The sequence below is a fragment of the Anoplopoma fimbria genome, chromosome 5 (genome assembly GCF_027596085.1).
Source record: "Anoplopoma fimbria isolate UVic2021 breed Golden Eagle Sablefish chromosome 5, Afim_UVic_2022, whole genome shotgun sequence".
Lineage (NCBI taxonomy): Eukaryota > Metazoa > Chordata > Actinopteri > Perciformes > Anoplopomatidae > Anoplopoma > Anoplopoma fimbria.
The window spans coordinates 18,124,141-18,138,000 of NC_072453.1; the positions used below are offsets into that span (position 1 = coordinate 18,124,141).

General features: G+C 40.7%; 2 protein-coding genes across 2 annotated transcripts in view; one reads left to right on the plus strand and one right to left on the minus strand.

Annotated features, from left to right (window-relative positions):
• Positions 1 to 36: 36 nt before the first annotated feature.
• LOC129091074 (cerebellar degeneration-related protein 2-like) lies at positions 37 to 7,437 on the minus strand. The gene is made up of 6 exons (XM_054598525.1): positions 7,190 to 7,437; positions 5,975 to 6,087; positions 4,117 to 4,265; positions 3,839 to 4,009; positions 1,495 to 1,708; positions 37 to 1,126 (listed from the first exon to the last, which is right to left on the minus strand). Exons 1-6 carry the CDS (start codon positions 7,269 to 7,271, stop codon positions 500 to 502), a joined length of 1,356 nt encoding a protein of 451 aa, XP_054454500.1. The 5' UTR covers positions 7,272 to 7,437; the 3' UTR covers positions 37 to 499.
• Positions 7,322 to 13,860, plus strand: part of LOC129091836 (neurotrypsin-like) — a 33,877-nt gene continuing 27,338 nt past the window's right edge. The window contains exon 1 of the mRNA XM_054599533.1: positions 7,322 to 7,385. Within this exon, the coding sequence (XP_054455508.1) occupies positions 7,322 to 7,385 (64 nt within the window). The remainder of the gene's footprint in view (positions 7,386 to 13,860) is intronic.

Genomic DNA, 13,860 nt, shown 5'->3' on the forward strand with positions numbered 1-13,860 from the left:
TTACTTGGAAACTTGATTTTCCAGATATATTGAATTGTTATATTGTTTTAAATTGAACACTGTCTCCATTTTCTCTACAATTAGCACCAACTTACATCTTTTCCAAGAAGCTTTTTATGAATTTAGGTCTTTCTAGGAAACTTTGGGACCGGTAGAATAAACTGTTACCGACACGGCTACTGAGAGGAAGACCCAGAGAGGATGTTCTCAGGAGCTTGTTTGTTAACAGGGCTGTGCAGAGTGAGGTAGAGCGAGTGCACAGTAGAGGCGGCAGCGTGAGGCACTGGTGTTTCTGTGCATAGAGAGCCACATCTGAGACATGAGCTGCTGGTGTTTGTTCTTCTGGTTCCTGCACCACTCTCCTCTCTGAACCCCTCTGCATCGAATAATACCAAAGTAAAGTTAGCGCGCTTCATGAGCTGCTGGAAGAGTCTTTCTAAAGAGTCGCTCTTTAGCTGGAAGACAATAATTCATCTTGCAGCAGGTCTTTTTTTTTATTCTAATGCACAATAGGCAGCACTTCACCAGCGGAGGGTCCCACTCGGTTTTCAATCAGGTCCTCTTTGGTTTTCTGAATGCGGGAGAAAATCTCCCTGAAGAGTTCCTTGTACTCCGGCTGGTGAAAGTCCTCCTCACGGTCCTCCATGTCCTTCAAAGCAGGACAAGTGGCGGCGAGAGATGCAGCGTGGACTGACTTATGGGTCAGCTCCTCTTCCTGCTGCTGCTGCTGCTGCTGCTGCTGCCCAAGGTGGCACCTCCTCAGCAGCTCCTCGTACTCCACCTGCAGAGCACTGTACTGAGCGTCCACCTCGTTGAGCAGCGAGATCCCGCGATACTTCACCACCTCTGCACGGCGCACGCAGGAGCACTCGTGGTCGTAGACCCTGTCGGGGGAGTCGGGCGTCAGGGTCGCCCTCATCAGCCGCTCACTGTCCCAGCGCTTCAGGACCCAGGGGCTTTTGGATGCAGGTGCTGGGCCTCCATCGTTCTCCTCCTCCGGCGGGAGGAACATGGCGTTGGGCAGCAGGCTGTGGACGACGTCCGGCCGGGTGGAGCTGGTGGAGGAATCGGATTTCCAGAGCTGGCGAAGCTCCTCGGACTCACGCTCCAGCTCAGACACTCGGGCCTGAAGCAGAGAGAGGAAAAGAGTTTATCAATAAAGCTTTATTGTTTGTGTTTTCTGACATAAACTAATACAGAGTTTAACCAGTAACGAAAAGATCCTTAGTTGCAGTTTGAATTGACTTGAAGGAAACTTGATTTTCCAGATATATTGAATTGTTATAGCTGGACCCTGAATGCATCGCTGACTTTCTTTAGATAAAAACCATGAAGTGACGCTTTGTGACAGTAAAAGTCTCGTTACACCATCACTCTTGTTTTCCTTTACTTTAGAGGACAGTGTTCCCTGGACTCCAAACAGACAAAATCACTTGTTTGTATATGTTTCCTCTTCAATCAAACAAACACAGGTGATGGATTTGTCTTTCTTACCCGACAGCCCTCCATCCCCACCAGCTGCTGCTCCAGCGCTGCGTTTTCACGGGCGAGCAGCTCGGCCTCTCGCTCCGACTCCTCCCGCCGAGCTCGCTCGCTGGCGAACTGGGTCTGGAGGCTGCGGAGGGATTGTCGTAGCGACGCCTGCTCCTCCTCGTGCCACGACATGTCGGAGGACTCCAGGCCGTCTGAGGGTTCGTCGTATTCGTACCTGTTCAGAGACACAGACGGTTAAAAAAAACGTTTTTCTGTGGTCTTTTATTTCTGGTTTCCTTTAAAGATATTTTTATATGATGAATGTTATAATTCAAGTTTTTAGTTTGTTTTTTTCAGGACATTTTCCTCAATTTTTCACTAATTCCCAATAGTTCAGAAATGTTTCTCCTGCTGATAAAGACCATGTGATACGGTCAAAATCTCCAGAGCAGGCGAGTAAGTGGACCTTGAGTGGAGATTGCTTTGTCAACTGTTTGATATAACTTTCATCATCACTATGCAGGCTGATAATTTGTTAATTATCCCTTGATGTGTTCTTTATAACGAGACTAAAGTGAAAGGTGAGGAGAAGTGCATCGTGGAGAGAGATGACAACGACATGTACCAAAGGTCACGAGCCAGGTTCAAACTCAAACGCTGCAGATGCATAATCGGACGTTTACAATTGACAGAAACGTTTTACTTTCCGGTAAATGGCAAGCAATCAGTGTTGGGGATTAGAATATTTAATATTTAGTTTTTGCTAATATGTACCCTATACTCTACTTTATCTATCTGTCTTGGATATCTGTGTTTTTTATTACTATTACTATTTTTATTGTTAAAAAAACTTGCAACATTAAACAAAGACAGTTAAAAGAACAGAAAATAAAAAAACAAACTTAAATATGGTCTTGCGCAATAATAAGTGTCTTTTTAATAACGTATATTTTTTCAAGTATATATTGTGTATATAAAGTATTTTTTTGCTAGAATACACCAAACCAACACACAGCTAACAACAAATCTGACAACAGAAAAAATAAAGTAGACGTTGGACTTTTAAAAGAAAAGCAAACTAAGCAAAGAATGAAGAACGTATCAGTAGAAGCGAGTAGATTAGAGAGCAGCTGAAGAATCAACCTCAGCTGAAGGGAGGTATTGAGACACGTTTCAGCCTCCAGCTCAGACTTTGACCTCTTTCCTTCCAACCTCATCCACCTCAGTTCAGACCTGTTTCACGTCTCTGTCGAGTTCATCAGTGAGACTCACATCCGTCTGATCAGGATGTTTTTGAAGAAGCAGTCCTGAAGACACACACACACACACACACACACACACACACACACACACAGACTAAACTCAGTGCACACACACACACACACACACACACACACACACAACACACACACACAGAGACTAAACTCAGTGCATGAAGCCGTCACAGGGCCGACAGGAAGTGACACATTCAGAGTAAGACTTGCTGCGAGTCAGTAGCGAGTCAGGAGGATTAGCACACAGAGAGCTGCAGCCACCAGGACTCAGTGGAAGATTTGCTGCTTCCCTTCTTGAAGCTTACAAAGAGCCTCCGGATCAGTGACAAGGCATTTAAGAGGGTTTTTTCTACTAGGTTAAGGACTAAGTTAATAACAAAAGTTCTTAAAATGGTTTTTTTAAGGCTCAATACATCAACAAGAGACACAAACACAAGTTATTATTATTTATAGGATTGTTAAAGGCAGGTGTCGGTCCATTAATCACCAGTTATTTGACTCATATTGAGGACGCAGATATTAGAGGGGTATCGATCTTTGCATCTGACTGCAAGCAAAAAAGATAAGTGTATTTCCTAAAATAATATCCCTTTAATTTGCTTGTTTTTTTCCAACAAGGAGTCAAAAAGCCAAATATGTTAAATCACACAACTTTTATAAAACAGAGAAAAGTAAGTATATCCTCATATTGAAGAAGCCGAACGAGAATATTTGCCATTTTTGCTTGATAAATGACGTAAACAAGGAATTCTTTATGAAAATGTACAACACTATTGATTGATTGATTGATTGATTGATTGATTGATTGATTGATTGATTGATTGATTGATTGATTGATTGGTTGGTCGACCTACCAACTGTCTCAGCATTAAACTCTTTCCAAGTAACTAAAATCCTTAATTTAGTTTGATCTAGAAATCAATAAAAATAGTAAAAAGTGTCTGAGGTGAGGTGACAGTTAACAGTCAAAATTAAAACCCCAAAATATTACATTCTTGTTGATATGTGACGGAGGAAAGCAGCCTTCTGTCCACCAGCGGATCAGCGGACGGAGCCCTGATGATACAAGCACAGCCTCCGAGCGTCCTCACCTGAGAGTGTTTTGCAGCTCTTTCAGGCAGGACACGCTCTGAGTGCTGCGCGGAGGCCACGTCTCTCTGTGCGGAGGCTTCGGAGTAGGAGACGGACTCAGCTTCAGCTCCTCCACCTGATGCTGCAGCTCCTCCACCTGCGTCTGCAGCAGCTCCACCGTCTCCGTCAGCCTGAGCAGAGAGCAAAAAGAAGGTTTGTTACGTTACTAACGAGGGACATTTTTAGTCCAAAACATTTGGATATCTGTCCATAAATGTCTTCTGGTCCCCAGTCTCACCCCTGGATCTTCTGCTGCGCCGTCCTGCTGTCCAGAACCAGCCTGTGGTTGCTGTGCTCCAGCTCTCGGGCCGACACGTCCAGCTGCTCGTACACTTTAGCGTGCTGGTCGTTGACCTGCCTGAGGAGGTCCACCTGCTTCGTCAGGTACTGGAGGAGGTGCCGGAGGGACGGGGGTGAGGGAAAGAGTGACAGGACAGTTTATTGTACTTCAACATCTGCTGAGATGTCTTTAATAACGAGACACCCAGTCTGTTGTTGCTATTTTTATTAGCTAAAATGACATTATATATATCACACTAAAATAAAATACAATGAAATGTTATTTATAAAGCACATTTCATATTAAAAGATGCACAAGAAAGAAAAAGGAAAACTAAAACTCATCACAAATAATTTATGTTTAAAGGAATAAATAAAAGATTTATAAAATTAACAGTAAATTGAGGTTAAAATCATATCTTAAACCTTTTTCTAATTAAGCTAAATGGCTAAATGTAATGTTTTTACTACAAGATGACAATTTAAAAAAAACAACTATAAAAAGTAGGTCAAATTACCAGCAGAATCAGTGGTTTCTAATCATTACAAACCCTATTATTAATATAATTTAGATGTTTAAGCTGCTAATTATATGTTTTTTTGATCATAACAGCTAAGAAAAAAGCCTAAAAGAAATGTAAAGAGCTATTCTACTTTTTGTTTTTCTTTCCCAGTCACACCTGAACGTCTCTGGGTCAGTAGCTCCTTTAAGTAATCATTTCTGTAAGAACAGGTTATCTTATCAGCTGTTGCAGCGAGGACACTTTGAACCTTTTCTCATCTACCAAACACAAACTGCAAAGTGAAAACAGGCCTGCAGTTCAGCGTCAGACTGCAGCGGTACCCTGGAGGTAAACGTTAAGTTAACACTGAACGTTGAATTGTTCACATGGAAGGCCTGATGTATCATTAGTGGCCTTTCTTTCTGGTGAGGAGTGGCAGTAAAGCAGGTAATTCATTGGCACGCAGGTCGGAATCAGACCTGTGACGTCACAAGTATCCAGTAAAGGTCTTAAGAGATTAAACTCTGAGTGTCAGCAGAGAGATTTAGAGCCAGATGAACTTTACACGACGAATTTAAAAGGAAGCAGTCCGGAAAACCTGCAGAACCTGAAGCTAAATATTGAATTTCTGTAACTTAAGTTTGAAACAGTTTGTACTGGGAATCCTGCATGAACCTCTCTTACATCTCTACAGCAAGGCACATATTTACACATAACAAATGTCATTTTCTTCATTTATTCACATTTATATTCTCTAGCAAATAATACAGAATGATTAAATTGGTCCATAATAACACTTAAATTGTTGCATTTAAATGCACAAACCCAATAACCAACCATAACTTCTGTTATTGAGACTTGATCCTTTAATATTGTTAATATGTTAAACTCAATTAATAATGTTTTATGTATTTATTTACTATAGCAGTGTTTTTTTTACTGCACTGCTTGATGAGTAGTTCTAGCATTTTTTTAGGAGAGTTTTTGATAAATATAAACACCTCAATTAAAGAGAATGCAGCTTGTGTTGCCTGAGGAGAGGGTGACGGGACATGTCCTCCCTTATCCCAAAAGGAAAGCTTCCCTTTTACACGGCAGCATGTTGTATTTTACTTTTAGGCTAATTTGGAGCTTTTACAATTTAATATTTACCTGTGATGGTACAATTTAACACAGCATCCAAGAGGGAATCAGTGCTTCATGAGCCAAGTGACACCACCCTCTTATCTACAGTAGACCCTTTCCCTTTGGTGAAAGATACAGAGCCGTACAGGTGAGCCAGGTGAGCCAGGTGACCGACACGCATCTCCTTACCTCGATCTCCTGCAGCTGCTCCTGGTTGGTGGAGTACATCTGCTGCAGACCTTGCTCCAGCTCCCTGTTTCGCTCCAGGAGAGACTTCCCGAGCTCGGCTGCCAGCTGCAGGTCTGCAGGAGAGACGGGTGAGGAGGCATCAGTGATGGGAGACAGGAGGACTTCACAGTGGAAGCAGCTTTGTGAGGGTTAGTTGTTGGTTGGCAGGAGTCCAGTAACTCATTGTTATCAAACTATATATGAACTGAATATTCAAGTATGTTGATAAGTAAGGTCTGCTGGCTCAGAGGTCCCTGCAGCCGATCCACCCGGTCACAGCTTCTTTCTGTCCTGACCCCTCAGTGGAGGAATGAACTCCCCACTGACCTCAGGACAGCAGAGTCGCTGCCCATCTTTAACCTCACCTCTTCAAGAAGTACTACCCTGAGCCTTCCTCGTAGCACTTATTGCATTCGTATTAGTTTACTGCACTTATCCTATTCGTAGTAGTTTGTAGCACTTATTATATTCGTATTAGTCTGTTGCAATTATTGTTTTCGTAGTAATCTGCCTCTGCACTATACTTTTGCTCTGGTTTATGCTTTAAGATGCTTGTTTAAGAAAGGAGATGCACTTATGACTTCTGGTGACTAGTAGTTCTCTTGAATACCTATGTTGAATACACTTCCTGTAAGTCGCTTTGGATAAAAGCGTCTGCTAAATGACTGTAATGTAATGTAATGATAAGTAAGGTCTGCTGGTTATTTCTTATTTTACCTATTAATTAACCTGACTCACACAGTTATTATGAGTCTTACAAAAAAGCAAAAATGACACAACTGGGAGAGGAAGGGGAAGTGAATTCCACAAACAGCTCAGCTTCAGTGTGAAAGCAGGAGAAGGATGATGGAAGTGAGAGCCTCAGACACAGAATAAACCTTTTCTCTGCCGCATATGTGAGCGTCCTGCTGACTCCTGTGTTTCTGCAGCAGTCACAGCTTCATTCACCCTGAAACAGCTCTGACATTTCAAATAAAACCTCCTGACTGAAAACACTACATATTATAGCTCCAGAGAGCCACATGGACATTCTTACAAATTAACCTTCAGTGCACCTGCAGGGTTAAATAGTGCGTCTATGCAACACATACATTACATACATATACAAACACAAACTGGTGCTACAGAATGATGTGGTTCAGGTTGTGCAGAGACAAAGGCTGGAGGAAACTGTACCATGTTCAAGGTCTTGCTTGTCGTACCAGGGTTCCTCTTCTTTCATCTCGAATTCTTGCTCCACCACCATGTCCGTCAACATCTTCACGGTTAAATATTGATTATTAAATATGAAATATGTGCTGTTTGAGGATGCATCCGTTCATTGATCATTGCACGGTGATGGACGGCTCCTGCACGCCTGCAACCGGCACCTGTGAGCTCCTCTGCAGACGCACCGACAGATCCCAGTTTACGCACTGGAGACGCTCCCAGTCCGGACTTCAGAATAAAAGCGGCCAAAGGTGCAGCCAGGTATCATATATATTATATTCCTTTATTGTTATATTCCTTTATTGATCCCCATGGGGGAATCATCAACACACAGTAAATACACATACTATACAACTACACAGACAATAAATACACATACTATACAACTACACAGCAGCAGCTCAACTACAACTACACAGACACAGACAATAAATACACATACTATACAACTACACAGACAATAAATACTATACAACTACACAGACAATAAATACACATACTATACAACTACACAGACAATAAATACACATACTATACAACTACACAGACAATAAATACACATACTATACAACTACACAGACAATAAATACATATATACAACTATAAATACAACTATACAACTACACAGACAATAAATACACATACACAGACAATAAATACACATACTATACAACTACACAGACAATAAATACACATACTATACAACTACACAGACAATAAATACATACATACTATACAACTACACAGACAATAAATACACATACTATACAACTACACAGACAATAAATACACATACTATACAACTACACAGACAATAAATACACATACTATACAACTACACAGACAATAAATACACATACTATACAACTACACAGACAATAAATACACATACTATACAACTACACAGACAATAAATACACATACTATACAACTACACAGACAATAAATACACATACTATACAACTACACAGACAATAAATACACATACTATACAACTACACAGACAATAAATACACATACTATACAACTACACAGACAATAAATACACATACTATACAACTACACAGACAATAAATACACATACTATACAACTACACAGACAATAAATACACATACTATACAACTACACAGACAATAAATACACATACTATACAACAATACTACACAGACAATAAATACACATACTATACAACTACACAGACAATAAATACACATACTATACAACTACACAGACAATAAATACACATACTATACAACTACACAGAAATAAATACACATACTATACAACTACACAGACAATAAATACACATACTATACAACTACACAGACAATAAATACACATACTATACAACTACACAGACAATAAATACACATACTATACAACTACACAGACAATAAATACACATACTATACAACTACACAGACAATAAATACACATACTATACAACTACACAGACAATAAATACACATACTATACAACTACACAGACAATAAATACACATACTATACAACTACACAGACAATAAATACACATACTATACAACTACACAGACAATAAATACACATACTATACAACAAATATAAGTGTGTGTTTTATTTATTAATATAATTCTGGATTAATGCATATAATTAAACACATCGGTTTCTGTTGTTATGTATTAGTATTCTGCAATTTAAGGTCAGATAACCAAACATGAAAAGGAAAGGACACCAGGTGGACAGACGGGGAATCAAGGTGTGTACGGACAGGTAGAGGAGAACAGGTAGCTTAGCATTAATGTATCACCTGTGTTAAGCTGTGCAGGAAATGTTAGAAAAGCAATTGTTTCTGGAAGGAAGAAAACAAAATCCCATTAATGAAATATAATAATGTATAAAAGAGTTAAAACTGTTATTGTGATAGCAGGTCTGTTTAAAACACCAACCTTTGGAGAAAAAAACAACATATGTATCTTAATATACAAATATAGTTCGATTCAAACTATGATATTTATCCTCCATCTGTTTGTATTTTTTTTTTGCACTTCAGTGACGTCATGTGTATTTCATAGTATTTTGTGCTTTTATTCTGAAGATCATAGGCCTGGTTTCCGGGTCAGACCCGCGTCATCAGTCAGGTGACGCAGGCTCTGAGCGTCAGTTCACCACAGCTGCGCAGCGCACAGACACCCGGTGACCACACGGGGGCGCTGCAGCTCCAACACACCTAGAATCATTAGAATAATTAGATTTACACTGTAATACAATATAAGGCCATATAGTCTTTGTTAAATGATAAAGAAATGTATAAGAAAGATATTAGACAAGAGTTACAGATTTTTGAAATTGGAATGTAACCTATTATTGTTACACTGTAGATTAAAACATTAAAATATTATAAATCCAACTAAAGAACCACAACCATTGTTCATTTCTAAGTGAAATATTGTACTTTCTACTTTACACATTTGTGTATTTGACGGCTGGAGCGACCAATACAGATTATGATTTTACATTTAAATACAACAGTAATATACTGTCTGTAGTAAGAAACCTTTGGAACCTGCTTGTTTGTATTCAACAATTTTTATACTCGGATACAATTTCCAAAGTTACATTTGCAGTGGTACATCAAACTGAAAGACAAACTTCTTCCAGACATGAAAACATTTGTTTAAACTCTTTTATATGAAATCCATCTGAGATTGAAGCATGTATATTCAAACAATGTGGGCACTGTAGTTTTTCTCTTATTTTGGAGTTTGTAGTCCAACATTCAGATTTTTCTTCATCAAACTAAACGAGCACTAAAATCCCTTTTGCCTGGTATACAAAGCCCCATTCATGTTTTTAAGCCCTTTCCATTAAAATCACTATTTCAATAAATGTAAGCTGCATTATGAGGATGTGCATTTCCATCAGTAGGTGGCAGCGTAGCCTCATAATATGATCTGAATTCCCTGTTCAGCTCAACATTCCCAACATACAAGTCTGCCTTTCATTCAGACAAAGAACACAGTGGTTTACAGTAAAACATTTATTTCAACACAAAAGAAATAAACATGAAACCAACATGATTTTTTGGTACTTTTTTACTAACCGAAAGGAACCTGATTGGATAGAATAACAGACCACAGAGTTTTAATAACACAGATTCAGATTTCAGTTTCGTTATCAGATGCAGAAAGATGAATACATTCTCCATGGCGGCAGATGTTATCTCATCATGATGAATGATGAAGGCCTCAGAGGAGGATGACGAGTACAGCCTCAACCTCTTCACCCTCTCTGTCTTCCTCCATCACTTTCTTTTTCCCTTGAATTCATGCAAAACATACTTCTTTAACTGCTGAGCTCCGATGTGCTGTGTGTTTGTGTGTTGTGGAGTTTATTTGAAAAGCAAACTGTATTTATATATTTCCAATCAGTGGACTTCTCTGCTACACCGAACAATAAAATACCAAATTAAATTCGTCCTCCGCGACACTGAGCTCAAATGAACGTTGCTCTTTGTGCTGCCAGAGAAGTTGCCGGGGGCGAGGTACCGGTTCTTAACCGAGGACACGAGGACCTTTAGTCCTCCCTCTAAATTATAGCACCAGGTTCTGTGTAATGTTCTCTGACATGAATGTATTCTGAGGACTTAATAGTGCTCTTAATCAATAGCAGTGACTCGGTGATTACTCAGCTGGAAGGTGGCAAATTGTGGCCTCCACCTAATTGCATTTTTAGCCCAGCTAGCATCTCTCTACAGATTCAGACTCACATTTAGTGAAATAACTCGACAAATATTTGATGGATTGACATGAAATTCAGCGCAGGATGAATTTAAAACTCCCTTAACTTTTTAAAGTGACATTATCAGGTTAGAATTTTAATTAAAAATATCTAAAATATACCTGCAAAACAAAATTCATCCCATTAACCTCAGCTGGACTTTGTGTTCAGTGTGCTAATCAGAGAATTTCAGCATGCTAACATGCTAAACTATGATGTTGAACATAAAAAGTATTACACCTGCTAACATCACCATGTTAGCATTGTCAGTGTGAGCATGTTAGCATTTAGCTCAAGGCTCACATCTTTCAGTATTTGTCACAGAGAGGTTTCATCTCTTTTTCTTTGAGAGTATTCTGTTAGCCAATTAAATCATAAATACTGTCCAGGAATTAAAGGACTTTTACAATGTGTCACCAACCAGGAAGCTGATTTCCACAAACGGATATCATCTATCAAACACACTAACCCCGGGCCTCAGCATTCAGCCAGGTGGAGGATTAGCTGCTGTAACATCAGTGAGCGTTTCCTTTTCATCTCATATGTCCCCTCCACCCTCAGCGTGTCCCCTCTCTTCCTCCGCCATCCTCCTGATTTCTCCATCTCTGGTTTTTTGTGGCTGTCAGCGAGATGAGAGAATAGGAAAGCAGGAAGCACGAGCTCTCTGCGGGGCCTCGGCTTCTCTGAGTGATGAAATAGCTGTGATCTTTTTTTTCTTCTTCTGCAGAATCAACACTCTGTGTGTGTTCCCCCCCCAGCTACACTCACACCCATGGCCTTTTTTGCTTTTATTGATGCTCTATTGTCTTTTAATTTTTGATTTCATGGGGTGTGAAATGCAAAACGCCAGAATGGCCCCCCATGCTCTCCTTTAGCCCTCCTGTTATTTGTTTGTGTCTCAGATGCAAAACCAGCAATCCAATCATGTTTTCTCTGCTGCAGCAAAGGCATCTTAAAGCAGCACCATAAAACGTTTGCAAGTAAAAGGCTGTCAGATAAACTATAAGGGAGGAAATGGAAATATTACAGGGGTGGAGGGAACGCGAACAGGATGATTACCACTGTGCTCACCAACCCATTCACACAGTCCTCCTCCTCCCTGCGGCAGTTTGGGTTAGTGATGGAGTGGAAGCACTGACATTAACGGGCAGCAGCGACTGGTAATGATTCGTTAAAAGAGAGATTTGGAGGCTTTACTGATCTGTTTCCATACCAACTGTCTTAGCTGAACTGAGGATGGGTGTAATGGGATTTGCAGGAAGTGCTTCTGGGTAGAACTTCATCACACACACACACACACACACACACACACACACACACACACACACACACACACACACACACACACACACACACACACACACACACACACACACACACACACACACACACTATACATGTGACTGTGTGTGTGTGTGCTTGTTTTAAGTTAATCTTCAAAGCTCTTACATTTGGCAGAAATCCATCGTGACAGGCAGCGAGCCTGCAGCGTTTTAATTTGTTGTGATTTTTATATTTCACTGATTCTCGTCCTCTTCTTCCATGTTTTTTTTTTGTCCTCATCACCTTTTTGTTCTGGCCACGTATGCAACAAACAGTCAAGGATTGGGAGACACACTCGCATTGAGAGGAGCCGCCGCGTTACCATGACAACATCTACGCGATGCCAACTCTCATCCAGGATCACATATGGGCTTGTGTGGGGAATGGAAAGAAAAAGAGACAAAGAACCCTGCAGAAACAAACAGACACACATATGCTGTGTACTGTATGTGCATGCATTGTATTGTTTTATTATTGCTCTCGTCCAGCCATGTTGTTTACACGCCGAATGCAATAAAGAGGATATTAGGAAAAGAGAGGCGCAGAGATAACCAGAGAGGGAAAGATGATGATAACATAAATTGGATTTGGGTTAAAGATAGCAAACTGTTATCACTGAACACCGACATCAAAGGCATCGATGGCAAGCGAAACTATGAAACTTAAAGAGTTTAATTTCCCAAGTAATCTTGCACCCTGAGGCCCGTGGGTAAAACAAAACTCTGTGAAGTAGATGAATTTAGCTAATCTCTCTCCCACAGCTTCAGGGGATCACAAAGGCACAGGGACAGAAAATCACACTGGTGTCTAGTTCGGTGCTGAAACGGGGACATCTCCTTCCTCTGATACACTGAGCAAAGATGGATGTACGCCCCTGATCCCAAACACAAGACGAAAACATTTAACCAGCACCCAAGAGGAAAGTTTTAGAGGATACAAGGTGAAGAAACAGAGTGACTGACAGCTGTCTCCTGCTCCGATGGTTTCTGTTGTTGTGTGTGTGGATGAGAAGAGACGTGGCCAATGTGGCATCAAAACCCAGCAGACAGGACGGGTGATGGATGGTGTGTGAGACAAGATGCTTCACTCCAGTTCCACTAAAAGCAATCCAGTTAAAAGGTGACATGATTAATCAATTTGCCAATGTCAGGTCAAAGTTTCAATTTGTCCAATACCTTGGTTTATAACCAAATACCTGCAGAACTAGGAACCTTCCCATCATCCTCAGCTTTACTTTGCCCATCCATTTATCTCTGTCCAGACGTCCCTCTTTCCAGACCCTCCTAGGGGATCTTGAGGCGTGCCTAGGCCAGATGAGACATACAGTCTCTGCAGCATTTTCTGGGTCCAGGCCGGGTTCTCCTCACAGTTGGAGCTTCCTGGAAACCTCTAAAAGAAGGCGCCCAGAGGGAGAAAGCCTACGTTTTCTGGCAGAAAACCATGGTCTTACACTTTGGAGGTGCTGACTCTCCTCCCGACCTCCATCTGCAAAGACCTTAGAAGTAAATCTGAGGTCCCCAAACCGGACACTGTCCTCCCCAGTGGGACTCTGCCTTTGC

Excerpts from the sequence above, each read along its gene's own strand:
- LOC129091074 (XM_054598525.1), bottom strand. The coding sequence starts at position 7,271 with ATGTTGACGGACATGGTGGTGGAGCAAGAATTCGAGATGAAAGAAGAG. Across the intron at positions 6,088-7,189 it reads CAAGCAAGACCTTGAACATG|ACCTGCAGCTGGCAGCCGAG; the intron begins GTACAGTTTCCT and ends TCTCTCCTGCAG. Across the intron at positions 4,010-4,116 it reads GCGCAGCAGAAGATCCAGGG|GCTGACGGAGACGGTGGAGC; the intron begins GTGAGACTGGGG and ends CTCTCTGCTCAG.